The sequence below is a fragment of the Balaenoptera physalus genome (genome assembly GCF_965194825.1).
Source record: "Balaenoptera physalus genome assembly, chromosome: 14".
Classification (NCBI taxonomy): domain Eukaryota; kingdom Metazoa; phylum Chordata; class Mammalia; order Artiodactyla; family Balaenopteridae; genus Balaenoptera; species Balaenoptera physalus.
In genome coordinates this window covers 59,891,505-59,918,491 of record NC_138893.1, presented here as the reverse complement: position 1 = coordinate 59,918,491, position 26,987 = coordinate 59,891,505, and the positions used below count along the sequence as shown (strand labels likewise).

Here is a 26,987-nt window from a genome sequence, read left to right as displayed (position 1 = left end):
TTATATGAAATATCCAGAATAGGTAAATCCATAGAGACAGAAAGCACATTAGTGTTTGCCAGGGGCTAAGGAAGTAACTGCTTTATGGGCAGGGGGCTTTCTTTTGGGGTGATGAAGATGTTTTAGAGCTAGATAGTAGATGCATAAGGTTGTGAATATATTAAATGCCCCTGAATTGCTCTCTTTAAAATGGGCAAAGTCGATTGAAACACTTCTGGAAAGGATTCACCATTCTAGATGCCATTAAGTGAATTTTGCCTCATTTTAAAATGTTTTAAATAAAATAAATATATAGACTGTATTAATCTGTAATACCTTCATTTATACAAAACGAATGTTAAACCATATGTGTCCTGTCATTTGTTGACTGAGGCAATGTTCTAGGCACAAAGAGAATACGAAGATGCATAACCCAGTTTCTATCCTTAAAAGCTACAAGTCAGTGGTGAAGGGTTGTACGTTCAAAAAACAGGACTAGATGGTGGGACGTGATAAGTGGCATAAGGGAGAGAAAAGATAACTACAGGCATACCTCAGAGATATTGTGGGTTTTGTTGGAGACCATGGCAATAAAGCAAGTCACATGAATTTTTTGGTTTTCCAGTGCATATAAAAGTTAATTTACAATATACTGAAGTCTTTTAAGCGTGCAATAGCATTATGTCTAAAAAATATATACATACTTTATTAAACAAAATTTATTTATTTTATTTTTGGCTGCGTTGGGTCTTCGTTGCTGCACGCGGGCTTTCTCTAGTTGGTAAGTGAGGGCTACTCTTCGTTGCGTTGTGCAGGCTCCTCATTGCAGTGGCCTCTCTTGTTGCAGAGCATGGGCTCTAGGCACACGGGCTTCAGTAGTTGCGGCGCTTGGGCTCAGTAGTTGTGGCTCGCGGGCTCTAGAGCGCGGGCTCAGTAGTTGTGGCGCACGGGCTTAGTTGCTCCACAGCATGTGGGATCTTCCCGGACCAGGGCTTGAACCTGTGTCCCCTGCACTGGCAGGTGGATTCTTAACCACTGTGCCACCAGGGAAGCCCTACATACTTTAATTTAAAAATACTTTATTGCTAAAAGATGTTAACCATCATCTAAGTCTTTAGCAAGTTGTAATCTTTTTGCTGGTGGAGGGCCTGGCCTTGATGCTGAAGGCTGCTGACTGATCAGGGCAGTGGCTGAAGGTTGGGGTGGCAGCGGCAGTTTCTTAAAATAAGAACAGTGAAGTTTGCCACATCAATTGACTCTTCTTTTCATGAACGATTTTCTCTGCAGCATGCACTGCTGTTTGATAGCATTTTACCCACAGTAGAACGTCTTTCCAAATTGAAGTTAATACTCTCAAACCCTGCCACTGCTTTGTCAACTACGTTTATGTACTATTCTAAATCCTTTGTTGTCATTTCAACAGTCTTCACGGTATCGTCACCAGGAGTAGATTCCATCTCAAGAAATCACTTTCTTTACTCATCCATGAGAAGCAACTCCTCATCTGCAAAAGTTTTATTGTGAGATTGCAGCAATTCAGTCACATCTTCAGGCTCCACTTCTGATTCTAGTTCTCTAACAAGTTCCACTACATCTGCAGTTACTTCCTCTGCTGGGGCCCTGAACCCCTCAAAGGCATCCATGAGGGCTGGAATCAACTTCTTCCAAATTCCTGTTAATGTTGATATCTTGACCTATTCCCATAAGAATGTCCTTAATGGCATCTAGAATGGTGAATTCTTTCCAGAAGGCTTTCAGTTGACTTTGCCCACATCCATCAGAGGAATCACTATCTATGGCAGCTGTAGCCTTATGGAATGTGTTTCTTCAGTAATAAGACAGTTGAAATGACTCCTTGATCCGTGGGCTGCAGAATGGATGTTGTGTTATCAGCCATTAAAACAATATTAATCTCATTGTATATCTCCATCAGAGCTCTTAGGTGACCCGGTGTTTTGTCAATGAGCAGTAATATTTTGAAAGGAATCTCTTTTTCTGAAGCAGTAGTTCTTAACAGTGGGCTTAAAATATTCAGTAAACTATGTTGTAAGCACACATACTATCATCCAGGCTTGTTGTTTCATTTATAGAGCACAGGCAGCGTAGATTTAGCGTAGTTCTTAAGGGCTCCAGGATTTTGGAATGGTAAATGAGCATTGGCTTTAACTTATTGTGTGATGAGCTGCATTAGCCCCTAACGGGATAGTCAGCCTGTCCTTTGAAGCTTTGAAGCGAGGCATTGGCTTCTCCTCTCTAGCTATGAAAGTCCTAGCTGACATCTTCTTGCAACAGAAGGCTGTTTTATCTACGTTGAAAATCTGTTGTTTCGTGTAGTCACCTTCATTCATTATCATAGCTAGATCTTCTAGGTAACTTGCTGCAGCTTCTACATCAGCCCTTGCTGCTTCACCTTGCCTGTCCAACTTGTGGGGGCAGCTTTTCCCCTTAAGCCTCATGAACCAAAACCCCTGCTAGCTCCAAACTTTTCTTCTGCAGCTTCCTTACCTTTCTCAGCCTTTGTAGAATTGAAGAGAATTAGGGCCTTGCTCTGGATTAGGCTTTGGCCTACGGGAATGTTGTGGCTGGTTTGATCTTCTATCCAGACCACTAAAACTTTCTCCATATCAGTAATTAGGCTGTTTTACTTTCTTATCATTCCTGTGTTCACTGGAGTAACACTTTTAATTTCCTTCAAGAACTTTTCCTGGGAGGGGGGAGAGAGAAATTCGGAGATTGGGACTAACATACACACACTACTATATATAAAATAGATAACTAATAAGAACCTACTGTACAGCACGGGGAACTCTACTCAATACTCTGTAATGGCCTATATGGGAAAAGAATCTAAAAAAAAAAAAAAAAGAGGAGATATACATATATGTATAACTGATTCACTTTGCTGTACACCTGAAACTAACACAGCGTTTTAAATCAACTATATGCCAATAAAAATTTTTAAAAAAACTTTTCCTTTGCATTCACAGCTTGCCTGACTGGAGCAAGAGGCCTAGCTTTCAACCTATGTAGCTTTTAACATGCCTCCCTCATTAAGCTTAATTATTTCTAGCTTTTGATTTAAAGTGAGAGACGTGCATCTCTTGGGAATTCCCTAGCGGTCTAGTGGTTAGGACTCCACACTTTCACTGCCGTGGCCCGGATTCAATCCCTGGTCGGGGAACTAAGATCTTGCAAGCTGCGCAGCGGAAAAAAATGAAGTGAGAGATGTGTATCCTTCCTTTCACTTAGAGGCCATTGTAGGGTTATAAATTGGCCTAATTTCAATATTGTGTCTCAGGGAACAGGGAGGCCCAAGGAGAGGGAGGGAGATGGAGAATGGCCGGTCAGTAAAGCTGTCAGAACACACACAACAGTTATTGATAAAGTTCTTGGTTGGTGCCCCCAAACAATGACAATAGTATCATCAAAGAGCAGTGACCACAGATCACCATAACAAACATAATAATAATAAAAAAGTTTGAAGTATTGTGAGAATTACCAAAGTGTGACACAGAGACATCAAATGAGCAAATTCTGTTGGAAAAATGGCACCAATAGTACTTGCTCGTTGCAGGGTTGCCACAAACCTTCAGTTCTTAAAAAATACAACATCTGTGAAGTGCAATAAAGCGAAGCACAACAAAAGGAGGCGTGCCTGTATTCTGCCAACTGGAGAAGGGCGTCACACTTCACAATGGGGGCCAAGGCGGGGTGGGGCAGTGCAGGAAGCCTCCTGGAGAAGTTGGCTTCAGATCTGGAGTTTGATGGAAACCAACACACTGTGCAGAAAACTCAGCTTAAATTCTTTTTTCTTTTTTTTTTTATTAATAAGGCAAAGCTGGTTGTTTTTTTGTTTGTTTTTTTAAAAAAATTAATTAATTAATTTTTTTTGGCTGTGTTGGGTCTTCGTCTCTGTGCGAGGGCTTTCTCTAGTTGCGGCGAGCGGGGGCCACTCTTCATCGCGGTGCGCGGGCCTCACTATCGCGGCCTTTTTGCGGAGCACAGGCTCCAGACGCGCAGGCTCAGTAGTTGTGGCTCACGGGCCCAGTTGCTCCGCGGCCTGTGGGATCTTCCCAGACCAGGGCTCGAACCCGTGTCCCCTGCATTGGCAGTCAGATTCTCAACCACTGCGCCACCAGGGAAGCCCTCAGCTTAAATTTAAACACGCTGCCATGAAGCCCAACCGGTGCAGCACGGTGCGTCTCGTTGATGCCTGTTCTAGCAGTGAGATCCAGGCGCTAATATTATGAAAGGCAGCTCTCACCTATGGGCACTAGACAAATAGCTGGAAGGGAACTCTCACACTCTGTTGTGACTGAGAGCGGAGGGCAGCTCTTTCATAACCTTATCTTGAACTTCATGTTTATTATTTCCATGCATATTTTTATATTTCTAATATATAATATGCATCCATAACTAATATATGTTATTAAAATGATATATTTCCATGAGTACCTATAAATGCAAATGAATAGGAAAAAATTGGCAATGTATGTACCGAACTGACATCAGTGCTTACTTCTGGGGAGACAGGAAGAGTGGAAATAGGTAAGAGTAAAGTGGGACTCTCATTTGATGTGTTATTGAGTTATTACATGGAGGTTGTGTTAGTTTTATAATTTTTAAATTAGCAAAACAAAGAAACATGGTTTATTATTTTTTAAATTTATTTTATTAAAGTGTAGTTGATTTACAATGCTGTATTAGTTTCTGGTGTACAGCAAAGTGATTCAGTTCTACATATATGTAATAGTTGGCATCTGCTCATCTCAAACTCCCAATCCATCCCTCCCCAGCCCCCGCCTTGGCAACCACAAGTCTGGTCTCCATGTCTGTGATTCTGCTTCTGTTTCATAGATAAGTTCATTTGTGTTGTATTTTAGATTCCATGTATAAATGATATTATATGGTATTTGTCTTTCTCTTTCTGGCTTACTTCACTTAGTATGATAATCTCTAGGTGCATCCATGTTATAGCATAGGAAACTATATTCAATATCTTGTAATAACCTATAATAGAAAAGAAAAAGTATATATGTGTATAACTGAATCACTTTGCTGTACACTTGAAGTAACACAACATTGTAAATCAACTATACTTCAATTTTAAAGACACAAAAAGGCTGAGGAAACTCTAGCTGGAGGAAACATTCTGTTGTTCAAGATTTACTGAGTACCTACTATGTGCCAGACCCTGTGCTAAACTCTTAGAATCTTTAAGATTCTACCAAGATATGGACTTTTGGGTCATTAATCGCTGAGGTCAGCAGAGAAATGCTGGGACTTTGCATTTTGCCTCCACACAGTCTTCTATTCTTTTCTTAATCTTTCCTGATGAGGAAAATGAATTGTCTCAATGTGGGAATGTGTGCCAGCAATAAGTCTCCAGAGACCCAGAAAATGAAGTAAATGTCCTAACAAGGAGACAGAATAAGTGAGCTGGAAGGGGAGGGGAGGCGAGCATCCTACGGGTACCTGCCTCTTCCATTCACTCTCCTAAACAGCTGCACACATCTTGTGTCATGATTTCTGAGTTAGCATCCCTAAACAATTCTGTGCTCCCCTAAGGACAGAGGAAAAGAGGGTCAATTATGTCTCCTCAAACTTCAAAGCTGCAAAACTTTAAGAAAGTTCAAATGGTCCACTTCTGCCAGTAATGCACAGTGCCAATATAGTCCTGCCATCTGTTTTAAATTCTAAGTGCCGCAACTGCTACATATCTTAAATAAATATTTAAACCAGCTGCCAAGACAAAATTTGGTTAATGGCATATTTTTAAAGTATCTAATTCCGAGTGTGATATGGAACAGAAGTATGAAGATTTTTTTAAAAGGCTGGAAAGCCTTTTTCAAGTAGAATGGAATGCAAAGGTCAATTATATGCTTATTTTGTTTCTCTACTAAAACCAGAAAAGTTTGCCCTTCCTAATCATGCCAGCTGACTTTTTGAGTCAGTGTGTGTTATTAATCGCCATCATAACCCTGACTTAATTTAAACACAAAAATGTGGTGCGGTCGTGTGATTGGAATGTTCTTTATAGTCCCTGCCTTTGGGGGATTAAAATACTAACTTTAACTTTTTTTTGAAAGAGTGGTCCCCATTCCCCAAATCAGTTCCTTCAGGAAAGTGAAGATTATTGAAAATAAAGTATTGGGGGAAAAGAAACAAAAAAGAGAGAGGAATAATCACTATGCAGTGTTGATTCTGGAAGCAGAATATGTGCTTCAAAGTCTTGACAAACAACCCTGCTTGGTGGGCCGGGTGGGTAGCCAGCCATTAGAACAGCCAGCTGAGATTTTAAGAACAAAGAGTCTTGGCTCAAGTGATGTGATTGGTCCAAATGTCAAAATCATTTGGGGATTTTGTATACCCCCTATTGACTCTTTGTTTAAGTGCTGCAAGGAAGCTCTAGGAGGTCATAATTACATGAAATACAACAATTAGTAAAAGCTTGCTTTGAATAGTTTTTTAAAATTTTAAAAATTGTTTTTATTGAAGTACAGTTGATTTACAGTATCATGTTAATTTCAGGTGTACACAGCACAGTGATTCGGTTATACACGTAAATGTTTATGTATATATTTTTTCAGATTCTTTTCCCTTATAGTTTATTGCAAAATATTGAGTAGAGTTCCCTGTGCTATGTACTGTTGGTTAACTATTTTATGTATAGTAGTGTGTATATGTTAATCCCAACCTCCTAATTTATCCCTCTCCCCACCCTCCTTTTCCCTTTGGTAACCATAAGTTTGTTTTCTATATCTGTGAGTCTCTTTTTGTTTTGGAAATAAGTTCAATTGTATCTCTTTTTAGAGTTTTTAATATAATATAAATGTTTATTAATGATAAGATATAATAGCAATCTATGAACACATATTGAAAGTCATGAAACAGCTGTATAGACGTAGATGTAGATATATGTATATACCTTTGCAGTGAAATGATTCATATACCTTAAGCTTTCAAAATAATGGACCTTTCAGAATAATAGAGTGTATACAAAGCAAAAACAAAAAGTGGGCTTTTTTCCTTAATATTTTCACTTCATCATCACCTCCTTAAGTGGGAAAAAAAACATGCTTTAGTTTTAGATAAATTGAATGACCCCGGGGAGAACATTTTTAGCAATTACACAGTAAGAGTGAAGAAAATATGTTTATTTTAATGATCTTTAATTTAATATGGTACAGGTTTTTCAAAATAACAGTGTTTCAGGATATGCTGGAAATTAATACACTTAAATACCTAGGTGAATAATATACCTAAATAATTAGGTATATTAATACATATACCTAAATACCTAGGTGAATAAGTGACTTGCAGTCATTGGGAATTTAGAGTAACTCCTCTTCCTGAGCCTGAAGAATTTATTTATTATTATTATTTTTTTAATTAATTAATTAATTTATTTATTTTTGACTGCATTGGGTCCTGGTTGCTGCGCACGGGTTTTCTCTTTTGTGACGAGTGGGGGCTACTCTTTGTTGCAGTGTGCGGGCTTCTCATTGTGGTGGCTTCTCTTGTTGCGGAGCATGGGCTGTAGGCATGCGGGTTTCAGTAGTTGTGGCACGTGGGCTCAGTAGTTGTGGCTCGCGAGCTCTAGAGCGCAGGCTCGGTAGTTGTGGCGCACGGCGTTAGTTGCTCCGCGGCATGTGGGATCTTCCCGGACCAGGGCTTGAACCCGTGTTCCCTACATTGGCAGGCGGATTCTTTACCACTGCGCCACCAGGGAAGCCCAAGACGTGGAATGTTTTAAGTTTCTGTGCAAATTGTCCTTAAAGTTTCCAGTGTGTTTGCAGAGCACTTCAAAAATGCAAAGTGTTTATTTAGTAACCAGAGATGACAGCAGTAGTAAGTGCAGACTGACCTTATGAAGATGCTTTTGTTGCTTCCATACTTGGAGAGAGAATAGTGGCTCATCTGAGATGAACCTCAGACAATCTTAAGCAGAGTAACTGCCCAGCTAAGAGATTCCTTCTTCCCTACAAACTAAATTCAGAACACCAAAAGAGGTATTAGAAAAATGTGGGAATGGAACAGGAATTGAAAACCAAGCTATAAAACTGTGCTATTTGTGTCTGTTGTTTTGAAGGGTGTCGGTCATTATGTAGTGGCCATGGCTGATTAATGTCTATGTGGTGCCATCATTTTTAACAGAGACAGCAGTTGGGTTTATTTAATCAGTCGTTGATCATCGAACAATGTTGCTTTCCTGCAACTGGGTGTGACCTGCCAGAGAATCAGGAATGTTTACTTAAATGTGGATATGATTTTTAATGTTAGTAATAATATAACCTTTAAGACAGTGATTCTCAAATTTTAGGTTTTTAAGGATTATTTGAGAAGATCTTTTTTCATGCATTCTGGGGCCCCAATCTTAGACATTCAGATACAGATCGTCCAGGGAGAGGTCCCCAAATAGTCATGTTAAACAAACTCTCCAGGTTATTCTGAGGCATGTTGGCCTATACCACAGTGTAAGATATTCTGTATGCTGAGCATCTCCTTCTGTGAAAGCCATCTGACATCTGAGATGCTATGAGTATTTAAGCAATTTAACTCTGGGCTAAGTTATTGAGAACATAGGATTCCATTTGAAAAAGAAAACTGTCTTTGACCTACATCATTCCTAGGGACAAAAAAAAAATTGAACAGGAATAAAAATAACTCAATAAAGAACTCTTCTTCTATCTTTAAGGATGACAGTGGATTTAGAAGACATGCTCTTCCTAATAAAAATCATAATCAAGACAAAATGATAGGTCATTTAAATATTAATGAACTATTGAAAAGAGGTTTATTTGCTGATACTAAAAATTGCATTCCTACTAAAAATTTTAAATCTAATGAGAAACACTTAAAAACCAAATACCATAATTTCTATATACCTGTCTTTCAAAATTTAAGAATTAAAAGATTAATTAAAAATCACATCAAAATGAACTGTTTCATGAGAAGAATAAATTTTCAAAAGTAATATCAGAGCTCAGATATGTAAGTTATTGACTAAAATAGAAATTATTTCAAATTATAATAGAGAAAATTGGTACAGAAGTCAATAATTATTCCATTTTGCAAAAATAATTTTGGCATGGGTCTTCACAATAAGCCAGTATTTTGTAGACTCAAGTATTTCTTCTTGGACAAGATGAAATACAGATCATTTTAACTGCATAGAAGTTTAGTCAATAAGCTTTTTGTTTTGTCTGTTTTATAAGCACTCTAGTATGTGCAAGTCTAGTATCAGTGCTTGTATAGAGTGTGGTGGAAGTGTGACTAAAGAAGAAAGAGAGAAGGCCAAGCAGGGGAATGTTAATATTAACTGAATAACAAAGAAGGAAGGCCCTTGAGCTAGGACCTCAGACCAGCCAATGTGAAATATTGAGCCTGGGTATGAAGAAATTTCAATGAGATGAATGATAGGAGTGATAGTTACACAGTCAGACATTGTGTCTATATAAAATCCCTTTTGGAAAATGGAAGCAAATATCTGGATCATTTGGACTCAAAGAAGCCTTCATTTTTCCCAAAAGGCCATTTCAAGATTCCTGATGGTTGGTATGTGATCGTGGGCATGCTCCTTAACCTCTCCAAACCTCAGTCTTTTCTATAAAATGGAGACAGGAATCCCCACCGTGTTCATTTGCTGGGTATATTAAAGGAGGTCACGTACACGGAATGCCAAGCACATGAAAGGCTTAATCCCCCAGACCTGTCACTGTTATGAGCTCTTTTCCATGTAAACACAATTTATTCTCATGTGATAACTTTATAAAGGGCAGGCTCAATGCTCAGTTCTTAGAATCACAGAAACGCAGGTTTGGAAGAATGTTAAAGGTCTTCTCTGTCACAAGCCCTCCCTCTTCATCCGGTGCCAGGTCAGAACCTGTGAGTGTTCAAGAGAGTTTAAAGCAGGCTAGTAAGTTGGCTCCCTCCTAACTGATATTCCCTAAACAGTTGTTCAACATTTATTTAGGAATTTAAAAATTAGAATAAAAGCAAAAAGTTTAATTTCCACTTCTCATACTTGGTAACCTTGCTTTGGGCAAAGCTTTTAGCATAGTTTTGCAACTTACCGATTGAATGATCAAAACTGATTTCCCCTGAGTTGAAATGTAAGACTCCATCATTGCTTCCAAATTCTCTTTTGCAGCACTGGATCAATAAGTAAAAGCTGACATTAAAACATGAGCTTTAATTAACTAATTAATCGATAGTTAACATTATATAATGAGTTAATAAATCTTAAAGTTTGCATGCCAGTGTGTTTGGAATTTGCTTGGGATCCGAAAACGAGACTCAGTTCGGCGTTTTCTTTTTAAAGCAAATCTTAATGTCATATACCCTTTTAAAAAGGTTAATTTCTTATATCCAAGGGTGGTTATATCTTGGTAGTATCTTTCTCGATGGCCACTAAAATAGATTATGCCGCAGGTGAAATGGTCCTTAAGGTTCCCTGAGACCAAGCTTTGTAATGGACAGGGATTCCTCCAGCCTGATTTTGCTGAGGCAGTCGTCATGGTTAATTAACGACCTCAGTCATGACTGCCACGGACAGCTGAGGCCAGGCATGGAATGTAGAAACACAGGCTAAAGGACAGGAAGAATTGCATAATTAACTAAATGTTCAGGGCAGAGTCAACAAAACAGTTGTTCTGGACAACCAACCCATTTTCTCTGCAGTTGCTGAAAACTGTGTGGGTAGGATCCACAGATAATTGGCTCCCTTCTCCATTTCATTTTGCCTGTCTAAACATTGCATAAATAATTACTTGATAAATTCAATGTTGATGTTGGCATGTGAACAGACAGACAAGAGTAACTGCTTCTTTCAAAATTTATAAATCCAATATAAATAGTAATCAAACCCCAAAGGAGAATGCTTAAAAATATTCCTGTTTAACATTCACAATCCCATTTAACTTGCCTAATTTCAACCCACACACTTGTGGAGCTTAATACAGAAACACTCTTGGCCTACATTTAAAATAATGTAACATTTGACAAACTGTTCAAGTATTGAATTTAAAAATACACTCTGCATAAATTATGGTTCTCATATAAGCGCCAGATGCATTACTTGCAGGATTAACTTGGGGTTTATCTCTTCCTCAATGCACCATGTATACACACTCACACAAGCATGCAAACACAAGAAAAATGCTAGAAAACACAGTCTGAGAACATACCATGAAAAAATATTTAATAAGTCAGGGTAAGTAAACTTGAGTAGTCAATGGAAAACAATTATTTTAAAATTTAAGTTTTCTTTAAAATTAAAATTTAAGTATCTCTTAAAGGTTCACAAGAAGACATAGACCACCTGCCTCACTCTGGAACTAAAATAGACATTCATTAGCCACATTATGGCAGCCAAATGGCATGAATTCTTTAGATGCTGAACCTGGTTAAAATAGCAACAGCAAATTTCATGAACAGACTGAAGGGGAGGAAGAGAAGAGAGAAGAAAAAGTCTAATATAAAAAAAGTCCAATTCTTTCTAGTTGTTTTAAATCTAAGGGAAAATAAAAACTCTTCTTAAGCTATAACTGCAAAAATTAAAAAGGAAATCCATTTGTTCAAAAAAAAGAAACCTTAGGCAACTGGGGCTGAGGCTGCCGGCATTTATTTTTGCTGGCATTTATTATTTATTACTGTAACCACATCAACTCTGCCATACACATTTGACTAAATGCACTTGTTTGTTGTGTCTAAAAATGTTCCAGGAATGTACAGGAGAAAGAAGGTAGAAAATCAAATACAATGAGTAGAATATTTTACAAAACTGAAAATGACACCAGTTAGGTTAAAATAAAGAAGAACATCCAATTAACATACCTAATTTCACTTTTGTGCTGTATTTAAAGGATTTTTTCAACCTTCAAATTTAACTTATTTTTGAAAAGTAGCTTTACTGAAATATAATTCACATACCATTTAATTAATTCAGTGGTTTCTAGTTGAGTTGTACAATCATCACTTCAATCAATTTTAGAACATTTTCATCACCAAAAAAGTAGCCTCATAACTATTAGCAGTTAAGTCCTCATTTCTTCCAAATCCCCAGCCCTGGGAAACCACTAATCGAATTTCTGTCTCTTTGCCTATTCTAGACATTTTATATAAGCGGAATCATTTTGCTCTATTATCACTTTGAAGCCAGATTAGTTCTAGTTTCACTTTACTTGACACTCTTTGATGGCTTCACACTGACTACAGAAACATCTTTTACATGGAATACGAGTCCTTCCAGAATCTGTTTTCTTCTCTCCTAGTATCTGGTTTCTCTCCCACTAACCACACTCCGGCTGAAGCAAACGGCGTCCCGAATAAGCCAGGCTGTTTCTTCTCTCAGTGCTTCTCTCATCCTGCCCTCTCTGCTTGGGCAGCCCTACTCTCCTGCTCCACTCGGGGGTCTCTACTTGTTGGCTAAGACTCTTATGAAAACTTTTCTTGCACCCTCCCCTCCAGGAGAGGGGACCAATGCCTCCTTCAAGGGCAGTTTTCTACCCTCACTTGGGGGACTTTGTATAGGACCTGGTCCACGGCTACTCCTAAAACTGCATTTCCCATCACTCTGCCCGTTGTTTACTCCAGGCATACTGGCCTCCTTACAGGTCTTCACAACCTCCATTCTCATTTTCCAGGAGTACAAGTATTTTCCCCAGGTATTTCCACGGTGTGTTCTCAGCTTCATTCACCTCTGCTCCAACGTCACCTCCTAAGACAGATTGTCTTTTAGCACTCTAACCAAAGAAGTTTCAATCCCCTTTTCATTTTCTAAACAGAATTACCTCCCTCTGAGGCCCCTCTACCTTACTTTTTCTCTTTGTAGTACTGATGTAACATTATGTAATTAGGAATGTATCTGTCTTCCCTTCCAGAATGTAAGGTCTGTGAGGATGGGTCTGGTTTTGTTCACTGCTGTGAATATTTGTGAATGAATGAATGAATGACACCTGTGACACTTAATTATACGTGTTGGTTTAAGACTTCTGTCTTCCCCGCACTGGACAGCAGGGGTTGAATCCTATTCCTCCTAGTTTACTCAGTGCTCCTTCCTGGCACAAAATAACTTCTTAATATTCCTTGTATGACTGAATGATGTCAAGTATAAATTACCTGTAACAATGGTTCCCAACAAAGGGACTCTGAATCCATGTAAATATGGAATATGGAAGAATACATAAGCTGAAGAATACAAGTAAATCTTTCCACGAGCCCTTTATCTGAAACTCTTGAGACCACTTCTGTTTCAAGATTCAGACTTGTTCCCTACTTAATTAACACCTCTGGTAGGGTCTGGGGCAGACCCTGTAATCAAACACATTAATAGCTTTGCAACAAAACACGTGAAGAGCCCTCCAAAGAATGATAAATAATGCTCAAATCAACTTTTTCTGTCGTGAATTTTTGTCAAGAGAAATGTTAAGAGTTTGGGATTTTGAAGTGTGGATATGGGGCTGTAGACGTGTACTAGCATATGCAGATCTGTGTGATGCTTTATGCTAAAATGGATTCCCCACATTCCAGTTTAGAAATCACTGATTTAATGCATTAATTTAAAAACATCTATTTTTTTTTCCAGCATAGCTAGCATTAATGAAGCTTCTACTATGTGTTAGCCCTTGTGCTAAGCTTCTTAAATACATAGGTAAAAACTACTATTTGCCCCATTTTATGAGTGAGAAAATTAGGGCTTAGAGAGAGGGTTAGCAAGTTGTCCACAAAGCTTGTCAATAGCTGAGCTGGATCAAAACTGCAGCTGTCTCAGAACCAAAAGTCATGTTCTGGACCACCTGGTCACCCTGACTTCATGGAGTTCAAGACAAAAATTCTTTAGTCTTGCCAAGTTTCTTCATGATGTTGAGCCAAAGGAAAGTTTCTATAATTCAAGTGAATGTAAAAAAATTCCTCAGGCTACAACTCCCTCATTAAAAAAAAAAAAAATGCTGGCTATAAGTAACCAACATTTAACTGATATTTGTATAATGGAGTAATTTATCTCCTCAGCTAAACCAATGTTTTAAACATTTGTAATGAGAGATCAAGTAATTCCAGATAATTAAAAAATTATGTAGTCACACTAACTTGCCCTGATTTTATTTTTTGCAGAACCATGATCCAAGGGGTGCTATTCCCTAACAGATGAGAGTAGGAATGGCAGAAGAGAACCATCTAAAAAAGGTACTATCACGGAGGATATGTGGATTTTCACACTTACCTTTTCCAAGAGCATCTTAATTGCTTGAATTTTTTTAAGCCAGGCGGAAGTTGATCAAATATAATTGTGATGACCAAATTTTGGAACTCTTTCAGAATTACAAAATATAGTAGTGATCTTTTGGGAATAAGGAGTTAGTTGTATAAGAACAATAAAGCTACATTAAAAAAAAAAAAAACAACCCTGCATAGGGCTACAGCTTCAACTGAAGACACAGTGTTTTGGACCTTACCATGCTTATGTGAAAGCTTCAAATTATGAAATGTAGAGTAGCAAAAGTACAACACATATTCATTTTATGATACAAAAGCAGATAAGATGGACATAAAGGTTAAGAAATGAAAATAACATATACACTAAAAAAAAATCACAACAGAAACAGGCTTTATTTCAACCAGACAAGTGAATACTTCCATTAACATCAACTTCTTCAAGACTTGAAGACATGGAAATTAAAGATAGTGCCCAGAAGGCAGAGAAGGAAAGTTTCATCATGGAGCAATTGTACTGCCCTTCAAAAATCCCTTTCAGCAATATGCTCAATTCAAAAGATTAATTAGTTCTAAATCATTAGATCTCATGTGTTTCAGTATTTGTACAAGACTCTCATTTGAAAGTTACCCATCAGTCCCAATGATATCTTTCAAACAGAAAAAAAATATATAGATCGGTATCATAATTTTTTTTTTTAATTTTAGAAAGTGGGATTGAAATACAGTTTAAAATATTTCAAATAAAAAACAACTTTATTATTATTTAAGATGCCTTGTTACAAAGCTCCTAGCTACATACATGTACAAAACACAGATATTACCACATGACATCTCAACCCATGACTTCTCCTAAACATCCCAACGTGAACAGTTAATCTACCGGGAGACTTTCCCCTGTAAATCCCAACATCTTGCACAAGAATTTGTTGCCATTCATACGCTGTGTATGGATGAGGACACTTCATCAGAGAACACGTCAATTTAACATAACCTAACATAAAATAAATCTAACGCAACACTATATGTTCATAAGAGATACGACAAAATTGCATATAATTTTCAACTTTTGCCAGACTCACTAAATTCATGAACGCTTTTTCAGAGTTTTCTCTTCAAGGGCACTTTTGAGAGCTTTAGATCTCGTGCTTAACTTTGTGTTGAGTTGGTCAGCACCTTGATTAATATGAACAATTACATCAAAGAACGGTATTGGAGGGGGGACGGGGAGTCATCCGAGGACAGAAACAGGGGGAAGGACTCTCTTTTTCCCTAAGACATTCAAACAGAAAAAACAAGACCCAAAAAGGTAAACAAACAAACAAAATAGTGTTCACAGTAAAACATGACAGATTTGTAGTTTCATTTGAAACCAACAGCAAATCATGAAACGTCATGAAAAATATAAGTCAAGGTAAAATCTCCTAGAGTAATTACTAAATGAAGTTAAAATTACCACACTGATCAGTAAACCCCAGAAGAAAAATAAACAGCACTTACGTTTCAGGTCCTTCTTAAACATCATACAATTTTTCAAAGTCAATGCATAAAATTGGTAGGTTTGGCCACGCTGCACAAATATTTTTTTAAAAAATACAGTATACAGAAAAAACTCTTGTATTCCCCATTTTGAATCATAAGCTCAAAACCCAAGAGTAAAAGATCAGCTAGAAGGATTTTAATTATTTACAAATCCAGCAGGTTCATCTGCCATAATGGCTTGGCTTCCGTCCCACAGTGGCTTTCACCCTCTCCAGCCGCAGAGCTTGGATCCCTGTTCTCACAGAAGGCTGTTCCATCTGTGGCCCATCTCTACTGGTCATCAGTCATTTTGAACAGTTCCAGCAGTGCCCCAACAGCTCCAAAATAACCCTACAACAACAATGAGAAAACTTCTGTACGATTATCTCCGAACCTTAGTCCAATACCTACTGTTTTTCATAATTCGAGGAATGCTGCCCCCTAATGCTATAGATACAAGAAACTTAAAACCTGACCTCTGGCGTGAAACATGATATAATAATAATAATAATAATAATAATAATAATAATAATAATATAATAATAATAATAATGATGCATTGGATATCTATTTGTTTATATACATTAAATAAATTAACTGATGTAAAGTGCATAGAAAAATGTCTGGCACCACAGTGTATACTACGTCAGTGTTGGCAATTTTTAGGATTATGATTATTTCATTTTAATCCTTGTCATGGCAAAATTCACATTATTACTGCCATTCCACAGATGAGAAATGGGAGGTAATAAGGTAAATTACCCTTTCAAGGTCACATGAGTTGTGCCAGGGTTCAATCGCAAATCTATCTGACTTCAAAGTTGTAATGTCTCACAAAGTATAGCTCTAAGCTTCCCTCAGTAGATCCTGGAAAGGCATCTAAATCAGCTCAAGTTTCCCTTTGCTCATCTGTAAAGGAAAAGCCCATGTATCTGTGAAAATGAAGGAAGCTGAAAAATGGAAATGTTTAGAGAAGCTGGTTTCCAAAAGGCAAGAGACTCTACTCCTCTGGTATTTGCCTGACTCAACAGTTACTTACTGCGAAATGGGTGGCATCTGGCAGAACACTACATGGTAGGATCTTTGCCTCCACTGCCAGCTAACATCTGAGGGCTCACTATATGCTAGAAATTTACATGGATTTCCTCACTTAATCGTCACAGTAACTTTATGAGACAAATAATATTATCACCCCATTTTACCAAAGCTAAAACAGAAATGGAGAGGTAGAGTCATTGCCTAAAGTCTGCAAGTCAGCGAGAGCCTGTGCTCTCAACTGCTTGGCTAGACTGCTTCTCTTAGGAGACGCTCACTTACATAAGTGGAATGAATGAGACTGAGTGAGTGAGGGCAGGAAAGCCACCTCACCAGCACCTCCCAAAAGTTCTCTCTCCATAATATCCTCCAGGAAGACCTGCCTAAGTGAGAATGAACCTAAGAATGTAGAGAATTTTCTGAGAAACACCTACAAGGAGATATAAAATTGCTCTACTTTCATCGGCCATAGAGACTGAGTTATGATACTTAGTAACAAACCAAAGCCATCATTCACAGAGGCCTAAGATTGTACAAAGGGATATGCCTTTTTATCCAGAGAAGTAGGTTTGACTTAGGGTTGCCAGATAAATGCCAGGTAAAATAACTGTGTCCTATATTTTTAATCGCTAAATATGGCAACACCAGATGGGCTAGAAGAGTGGTCTTCTTTTTCATTTTAATTATTTTTTTAAACAAAATCTTACAAGGGAAATCGATAACTAAGCAGATAAAAAAGGAGCTGCTCTGGTTGGAGGAGGGGGAGTGAAAATTCTGAGACTCCACTGCCCTCGCCCCCCACAAAAAAGTTATATCACTTCATGCCTTAGCCTCCTTAAAAAGACAAAAACAAAAACTTTATTTAGTATAGTTAAACAGTTAACTATTTGGTATTTAACTTCGTATTGTTTTAGATGCTTTAATAAAACAAAACATAGGCTTAGAGAGCTCTAAATAATTTATAAATGCATCAGCAACTTTTCACATAAATAATTCAGTTTGGAGATGAGAAAAATGCCACAGTAGTTATTCATTACAATTAAAATTTATGACACTCGTTCTCCCAATGTTCTTTCTGCTGCAATATACCCAAGGCTTTGGGTACCTCCCATGATAAACAGCTGCTCTCTACAGTATTGATTTTAAAGGGGGATAGAGAGGTGGGAAGAGATGAGGGCTCCCCACTCAGTCTTAGAAACCTCTGATTTGTATTAGTGTAGGAACTGGATATAAGTGACTCTTTGCATTAACCAGAGTTCTCCACTTCTTCTGTAAACAGGCTGCCTAATGTCTAGCACACCAGCCTCTCAAGCCCACCAGGCTACTCTGAGCAGCCCAAGCACTTCTGTTCTCACCAGTTGAGTTGTTTACTTGCCAAGAGTCACCTGTGTTTATCCTCAAATTTGTTTATGACAGTTTTATTGTTAATGTAATAATCTAATGTAATTATATACCACCTAAACCAATAAAAAGAGTACAAGATGAATGGTCACCTCTTTGAAAATCCAGTTAAATTCTTGAGAAAGACTGAACAGCTAGTTAACAAGTGAAAGTTGCTAGGAGAGTAGATCTTAAAAAGTTCTCATCACAAGGAAAAAAAGATCTTTGTAACAATGTGTGGTGATGGATGATAACTAAAGTTACACTGATAACCAGTTTACAGTATATACATTATCAAATCATTGTTGTGTACCTTAAACTTACACAATGTTATATGCCAATTATATCTCAATAAAAATGGAAAAAAATGAAACAAAGATTGAAAAAGGTAGTCACAAACCACTGCCCTCTATTTAGGTGGATCCTACATATGAAAGATTGGGAAAATCTAGAATGACTCTGCAACCAAATTGCTTCGTAAGTATCTTTAATTTCTTGATCTAGTTTAAAGAAACAAACCAGAAATCATAAAAGGTGCATAATACTTGTGGATTATGGAAAAAAGAAAGACAATTACAAAGCTCTGATCAGCAGAACCCATGCTCAAAAATAGGTCTTGGTCCTACATCAAGAAATTGGTGAGTGAATGAACATTTATATATTTTATATTAAAATAGAATGGTAAAAGTAGGGAGATATTTTTCCATGATTACCCATTTTAACTTTTTTTAAATTTTTTTAAATTAACCATCTACTAGTCCTGATTGTTGGATAATAGAGCTTCCATTTTATATAATGTTCTTCCTTAGCTTTTGCATAAATGCAAACTAAGGAACCCACTCATATGTTAGACAACCCAAAAACTTCCATGTAGGACAATTAAGTCCATGTGAACTCAACCTACCTCATGTTCCAAAAACAGAGCTTTTAGCTGTCCTTTGGACCAAAAATCCATGGCATATGCTAGCAGCTTCATGGAGACCATATTGATTCTGAGAAAATTCCCAACAAACACAACTCTGTCAATATTCTGGAAACAAAAAATGAAAGAAAAACAATTGAACCATGACATAAAAATAGCATTTAGCAACAGACCCAATGTGCTGTGTATCACTGTACTCCAGGACCTTGCAGAGTGAATTTTTTTTTTTAAGTGGAATTATTTCAGGATTGCCAAGATGAAGTCAAACAAACCTCAGAATGCATTCCACAAGAACATGAGGGGTAGAATTTGGTTGGGGGAGGCAGAGACTGATACTGGGCTCATTTACAGGTATTATGTTAGGCTGCCTTAGATCTGATATGAAATTCAGCTCCCAACATTCACATATGAAATTAAAACTGGAGTTCATCTAAATTTGCCTGTGCATTCCTTAAATCCCCCAAACGTCCTACTATAAAATATATTATTACCAACTCATAAATTATTTTTAAAATTTTATGTATTTATTAAAAAAAATTTTTTTTTAAAAATATTTTGGCCATGCCACGCGGCTCATGGGATCTCAGTTCCCCGACCAGGGATCGAATCTGGGCCATGGCAATGACAGCTCCAAACCCCAACCACTAGGCCACCAGGGAACTCCCCACCAACTCAATAAATTAAATGGCTATGGTATGGGTTATTCATCTAACAACTTTGGTCAGGTTGTTCTGTGCCAAACACTGGGAATACAAAAAAGAAACAATACCCAGTCTCTACCTTTAGGATATATGGTGAAATATCCTGTTTGGTCAGTATGTGGGTTACAATATGATAACAAAAAATACACATATATTTTTGTTGTCATGGATACAGATTTGTATTCTGAACACACCCCTCACACCGAGCTCAGCCTACCTGCCACACAGACTCTGCTCACTCCTCACTCACTCACAGAGCCAGTTGCTATGGTCACTCATATCAAAGGGAGGAGAGTCTTGGGAGCTGGCATTATTTTCTGTTCAGTCTATCAAGAGCAACCAGGGTCTGGGAACATCGCCTTCTAACTGTCTCAAGCTTTAACAATACATGAACCCATTAACCACCGTGAAAATTTTCCCTGGGTAGAGGGGTGGGAGGTGGGCCCACGATTAGGGATCCAGCAGGGACAGGGGAGACCCTGGGTGGGGGGAGGCGTGAAGGAAGGGGAAGGGAACGTGGCCAGTGCTTTCCCTGTCCACTTAGGCACCGGGGAGCCTGTTGGGCTCCCAGGCCTAATCCTCTGCCCTGGAGCCTCCCTCCTACCCTGCAGAGCCCAAGCCTCACCCCTACACCCCCACCCAGGGCCCCGCCTCTGCACTCAGAGACCCCCTCTGAGACCCCCTCCAACACGCTGGGCATAAACCCCAGCCACACACCCTCACCCAGGGCCTTACCTCCAAACTCTGGAACTCCACACTCCAGAGGCCCCTGTTTGGATGTGCTGCCTCTCCCCTTCCGCGCAGGTCCTAAGCAGAGGCCCCGCCCCACGCTTGAGCATCGCCCCTGCCTAAGTTCCACCCCCTGCCTAAACTCCGCCCCCCATGGACAAGGCTTTTTTTTTTTTCCTCTTTTCCTCTTTTAGATTGGGGTTCTGTTTTACCTTGTAGTTGATTCATTTATATTTTCATTTTTTCTAATAATTCTTTTATTTTTGGAATTTTATTTTATTCTTTATACTTTGTTATTATTCTGCTCCTTTTGGCTTGTTCCCCCTCCTTTTTTTTTTCCTTTTTTCTGTGGTGGATTTGTTTTACCTTGTTCCATTTGTTTCAATTATATTTTTATTTTTCCTTAGATATTTTTTATCTTTCTAATTTTATTTTATTTTTTATTGTCATTGAACTGCTCCTTTTTTTCTCTTTCTTTTTTTTTTTTGCCACACTACGTGGCTTGCGGGATCTTGGTTCCCAGGCTGGAGGTTGGGGGCCTGAGCTGCTGTGGTGGGAGCACCAAGTCCAAACCGCTGGACTAACTGAGAACCTCAGACCCCAGGGAATATTAATCAGAGTGAGGACTCCCAGAGGTCCTCATTTCAGCACCAAGACCCAGCTCTACCCAACCGCCTGCAAACTCCAGTGTGGACGCCTCAGGACAAACAACCAGTAAGACACGAATACAGCCACACCAATCAAAAAAAAAAAAAAAAAACCGACAAAAATATGTTACAGATGAAAGAGCATGGTAAAAACCTACAAGACCAAATAAATGAAGACAAAATAGGCAAGCTACCTGAAAAAGAATTCAGAGTAATGAGAGTAACGATGATCCAAAATCTCGGAAACAGAGTGGAGAAAATAAAAGAAACATTTAACAAGGATCTAGAAGAACTAAAGAGCAAACAAATGATGAACAACACAATAACTGAAATTAAAAATACTCTAGAAGAAATCACTAGCAGAATAACTGAGGCAGAAGAATGGATAAGTGAGCTGGAAGATAAAATGGTGGAAATAACTGCCAGGGAGCAGAATAAAGAAGAAAGAATGAAAAGAGTTGAGGACAGTCTCAGAGACCTCTGGGACAACATTAAACACACCAACATTCGAATTATAGGGGGCCCAGAAGAAGAAGAGACAAAGAAAGGGTCTGAGACAATATTTGAAGACATTATAGTTGAAAACTACCCTAACATGGGAAAGGAAATAGTCAATCAAGTCCAGGAAGCGCAGAGAGTCCCATACAGGATAAACCCAAAGAGAAACATGCCGAGATGCATATTAATCAAACTATCAAAAATTAAATACAAAGAAAAATTATTAAAAGCAGCAAGGGAAAAGCAACAAATAACATACAAGGGGATCCCCATAAGGTTAACAACTGATCTTTCAGCAGAAACTCTGCAAGCCAGAAGGGAGTGGCAGGACATATTTAAAGTGATGAAAGGGAAAAACCTACAACCAAGAAAAAAACCTACAACCTTACTCTACCCAGCAAGGATCTCATTCAGATTCGACAGAGAAATCAAAAGCTTTACAGAAAAGCAAAAGCTACGAAAATTCAGAACCACCAAACCAGCTTTACAACAAATGCTGAAGGAACTTCTCTATGCGGGAAACACGAGAAGAAAAAGACTCATAAAATCAAACCCAAATCAATTAAGAAAATGGTAATAGGAACATACCTATCGATAATCACCTCGAATGTAAATGGATTAAATGCCCCAACCAAAAGACACAGACTGCCTGAATGGATACAAAAACAAGACCCTTATATATGCTGTCTATAAGAAACCCACTTCAGACCTAGGGACACATACAGACTGAAAGTGAGGGAATGGAAAGAGATATTCCATGCAAATGGAAATCACAAGAAAGCTGGAGTAGCAATACTCATATCAGATTAAACAGACTTTAAAATAAAGAATGTTACAAGAGACAAGGAACAAAACAAGGATGTCCACTCTTGCCACTATTATTCAACATAGTATTGGAAGTCCTAGCCACAGCAGTCAGAGAAGAAAAAGAAATAAAAGGAATGTGAATTGGAAAAGAAGAAGTAAAGCTGTCACTGTTTGCAGATGATATGATACTATACATAGAAAATCCTAAAGATGCCACCAGAAAACTACTAGAACTAATCAATGAATTTGGTAAGTTTGCAGGATACAAAATTAATGCACAGAAATCTCTTGCATTCCTATACACTAACAATGAAAGATCAGAAAGAGAAATTAAGGAAACAATCCCATTTACCACTGCAACAAAAAGAATAAAATACCTAGGAAAAAACCTACCTAAGGAGGCAAAAGACCTGTACTCAGAAAATATAAAACACTGATGAAAGAAATCAAAGATAACATAAACAGATGGAGAGATATACTATGCTCCTGGACTGGAAGAATCAATATTGTGAAAATGACTCTACTACCCAAAGCAATCTACAGATTCAGTGCAAGCCCTATCAAATTACCAATGGCATTTTTCACAGAACTAGAACCAGAAATTTTACAATTTGTATGGCAACACAAAAGACCGTGAATAGCCAAAGCCATCTTGAGAAAGAAAAACGGAGCTGGAGGAATCAGGCTCCCTGACTTCAAACTATACTACAAAGCTACAGTAATCAAGACAGCATGATACTGGCACAAAAACAGAAATATAGATCAATGGAACAAGATAGAAAGCCCAGAGATAAACCCCCACACATACGGTCCCCTTATCTTTGACAAAGGAGGCAAGAATAGACAATGGAGAAAAGACAGCCTCTTCAGTAAGTGGTGCTGGGAAAACTGGACAGCTACATGTAAAAGATGAAATTAGAACACTCCCTAACACCATACACAAAAATAAACTCAAAATGGATTAAAGACCTAAATGTAAGGCCAGACACTATAAAACTCTTAGAGGAAAACATAGGAAGAACACTCTATGACATAAATTACAGCAAGATCTTTTTTGACCCGCCTCCTAGGGTAATGGAAATAAAAACAAAAATAAACAAATGGGACCTAATGAAACTGAAAAGCTTTTGCACAGCAAAGGAAACCATAAACAAGACGAAAAGACAACCCTCAGAATGGGAGAAAATATTTGCATACAAAGCAACTGACAAAGGATTAATCTCCAAAATATACAAGCAGCTCGTGCAGCTCAATATCAAAAAAACAAACAACCCAATACAAAAATGGGTGGAAGACCTAAATAGACATTTCTCCAAAGAAGACATACGGATGGCCAACAAATAAATGAAATGATGCTCAACATCACTAATCATTAGAGAAATGCAAATCAAAACCACAATGAGGTATCACCTCACACCGGTCAAAATGGCCATCATCAAAAACTCTACAAACAATAAATGCTGGAGAGGGTGTGGAGAAAAGGGAACCCTCCTGCACTGTTGGTGGGAATGTAAATTGATACAGCCACTATGGAGAACAGTATGGAGGTTCCTTAAAAAACTAAAAATAGAACTACCATATGACCCAGGAATCCCACTACTGGGCATATACCCTGAGAAAACCATAATTCAAAAAGAGTCATGTACCACAATGTTCATTGCAGCACTATTTACAATAGACATGGAAGCAACCTAAGTGTCCATCGACAGATGAATGGATAAAGAAGATGTGGCACATATATACAATGGAATATTACTCAGCCATAAAAAGAAACGAAACTGAGTTATTTGTAGTGAGGTGGATGGACCTAGGGTCTGTCATACAGAGTGAAGTAAGTCAGAAAGAGAAAAACAAATACTGTATGCTAATCCATATATATGGAATTTAAAAAAGTGGTACTGATGAACCTAGTGGCAGGGCAGGAATAAAGATGCAGATGCAGATGTAGAGGACAGACTTGAGGGCACAGGGTGGGAAGGGGAAGCTGGGACGAAGTGAGACCAAATGTAAAATGGATGGCTAGTGGGAAGCTGCTGCATAGCTTGAGATCAACTCGATGCTTTGTGACAACCTTGAAGGATGGGATAGGGAGGGTGGGAGGGAGGCTCAAGAGGAAGGGGATGTGGGGATATATGTATACATATAGCTGATTCACTTTGTTGTACAGCAGAAACTAACACAACATTGTAAAGCAGTTATACTCCAATAAAGACGTGAAAAAAAAATATTGTGAAAGGAGGATGTCTCTCTTGTAACCCCAGAGTTCAAAGGCAGGGCTGCCATCCACCTATTATAAAGACTGCCTCATACTCTGTTTAACAGTCCACTATTCAACTAGAAGGGGGTTGGAAAGGGTTTCTGCAGTACCTGTAATGTTCTAATTCTTGATCTGTGTGGTGGGTATTAGGGGTGTGTGTGTGTGTGTGTGTGTGTGTGTGAAAATTCATCAGGCTGTACACTTGTGATTTGAGCCCTCTTCTGTATGTATGTCATATTTCTCTTAAAATTGATATTTAAAAAAAACTGTATTACTGATGCTACTAGATTCTTTAGTGCTTCTTCTACTATTACGTATTCCATGCCCCCTCTTTCTTGTCTTCCTAATACAACTCAGTTGTATTACACATCTACTTTACACATCTTGTACTTCAGAAGAGGGTTCCATTCTTTCCAAAGGAATTTTGCAGTGTTTTAAAACATGGTACCAAAGCTTGGTCTGTCATCAGGTCCACCCTTTCTTGTGCCTGGGGCTCTGGCTGGCCTCAGCTGTAGCAAGCTCTCTGTGCTTTGATAGCCCTGTACAATGCTGCTTGAACTCCATGCCACAAGGCAACACTGTAAAGAAGCTGAAAGCAGAGAGAATATCGAATGTTGCAAGTGGAATGTTTTACCTGCAATTATTTGCAAGGATGCAGAGAGATGTTCGCCACCCTTCATTAGGTGTGTGTCCGTGAGGTTGGAGAGGTTATGGTATAGATTGTCATTTTTACCATGTTTCCACAGTTAGATGGTTTTGTCATCATCTAGTGCCTACTTAAAACTAAAACGTACTCCCCTCCCTCCCCGCAGCACACGCCCCTCATGTTCTACCAGGTGTGACTATGAGGAAGGGCAGGTTTCCTAAGGATCTGTGGTTTTGTGAGGGTCAACAGTTATTGCACTGCCAAACGATGTTTATGAACGGCACATGGCTTTCCCTAGGTTAAGGCCTTACCTCATTCAGTGCACACATCCGAGCAATGGAGCCAATGTTGTTGGTGATGGTGACCAGGGTGGCTCGGGCGAGGTCTTCCTTGCTGATGGAATCTCGCTTTTCCTTACTCATCATGTTGCCAAAGCTATGTTGGAAATATTAGCGAGAGTGTTCAAAATCATCCTTAGGCCCCATGCTTCCACCAAAGTCCTGTGGAAAGCTTTATAAATAACTCTGATTGAGCTCAAATGACCTGATTTGGCTACCATGGTTTACAAGCAGACAGGATTACGGTATGAATGGTTGGCTGCCCTTTTCTTAATAGGGACAAAGTAGCATGGCTATTAACAGGGAAAAAAAAATTTTAAATGCCTCTAGATATCTGGACAAGAATGGAACAGGGGAAACTGTTGCAGTTTTCCAGAACCTTCTTTCAAAGCTGCCTTATTTTAAGCACAAGCATCAAGAGCTAAACATCTCAGTGCTTCATCAAGGGCAGGAGATCAAGTCTGAGCTCCAATACCATAGATCCTTGCACCAGGCTGGTGGGTTGACATTTAAAAAAAACAACAACTAAATGAACAGCCAGGGTGGAGAGGTTGCCTTGTGTTTAATCACTACTGCTCCTAGCTACTTAGTCTCTACCTTGATGCTACCGCAGATCCTTGAAGGCCAAATCGTTCATAGTCTCCTCCGTAAATGTCCTTCACCAGCTTATCAACATTGGTGCTGTCGCCTTTAGCTGCCATTTCCAGAGCTTCTTCAAAGGTCTCACAACCAGTCAGCAAGCAACATAGGCCTAGGAATGTTCCACCTCCAAGACTGAAGGAACAATAAGGTTTATTTTTTAAGTTTTACTTTAAGAGATGCCCATCCAAGTCCCCAACTACATCAATATCACTAATATGGGTTAATAAGAACAGAAGAAAAACAAAGGGGCACTTGAATCAAAGTGCTGGGTGAAAAAGAGCTTTAGGGTAGATTGGATTAAAAAAAGAGGGCAGAGACTAAAAGAAACATCAAGGACAACTCGCCCTGAAGTTTAAGAACAAAACCAGACAAAGACTCTCACTGATTTCCGTTGTGAGACCTTGAACTAGCCACTGACCTAAGTGCTTCATGCAATCTTCCCACCTATAAAATGGGGCCAAATCATGATCTAGCTGCCTTATTTGGGTGGTCTGAAAGCAGCAAATAACCAGAGAAATGACCTCTATTAAAAAGAAAAAATACAAACATATGTAGCTAAACACAAATACTTAGAAAAAGAAACTGTGTGTACCTGAATCATAGTTCGTATCTATAGAGACAAACTCTGTGGTGACAAAACTGAACTGGGACGCTGCCTGGAACAGCTGGCC

General features: G+C 38.6%; 1 protein-coding gene and 1 long non-coding RNA gene across 30 annotated transcripts in view; one reads left to right on the top strand and one right to left on the bottom strand.

Moving 5' to 3' along the window:
* LOC309642391 overlaps positions 1 to 26,987 on the top strand; it is a 102,346-nt gene that overhangs the window by 22,993 nt on the left and 52,366 nt on the right. For 2 of the 7 annotated variants that reach the window (XR_014253141.1, XR_014253142.1), the window contains exon 4: positions 14,095 to 14,898. This is a non-coding gene — a long non-coding RNA (uncharacterized lncRNA). Of the gene's footprint in view, positions 1 to 14,094; positions 14,899 to 18,546; positions 18,607 to 21,004; positions 25,638 to 26,987 lie in introns of those variants that run through there. The other 5 variants (XR_014253136.1, XR_014253140.1, XR_014253138.1 and 2 more) reach the window with 5 other exon arrangements.
* Positions 14,571 to 26,987, bottom strand: part of PANK1 (pantothenate kinase 1) — a 110,937-nt gene continuing 98,520 nt past the window's right edge. For 22 of the 23 annotated variants that reach the window (XM_082423741.1, XM_082423747.1, XM_082423739.1 and 19 more), the window contains 4 exons: positions 26,272 to 26,448; positions 25,648 to 25,771; positions 19,034 to 19,159; positions 14,571 to 16,065 (listed from right to left, as the gene is read on the bottom strand). In XM_082423741.1, coding sequence (XP_082279867.1) covers positions 16,006 to 16,065; positions 19,034 to 19,159; positions 25,648 to 25,771; positions 26,272 to 26,448 — 487 coding nt within the window. In that variant the 3' untranslated portion in view covers positions 14,571 to 16,005. Of the gene's footprint in view, positions 16,066 to 19,033; positions 19,160 to 25,647; positions 25,837 to 26,271; positions 26,449 to 26,987 lie in introns of those variants that run through there. The other variant, XR_014253091.1, reaches the window with a different exon arrangement.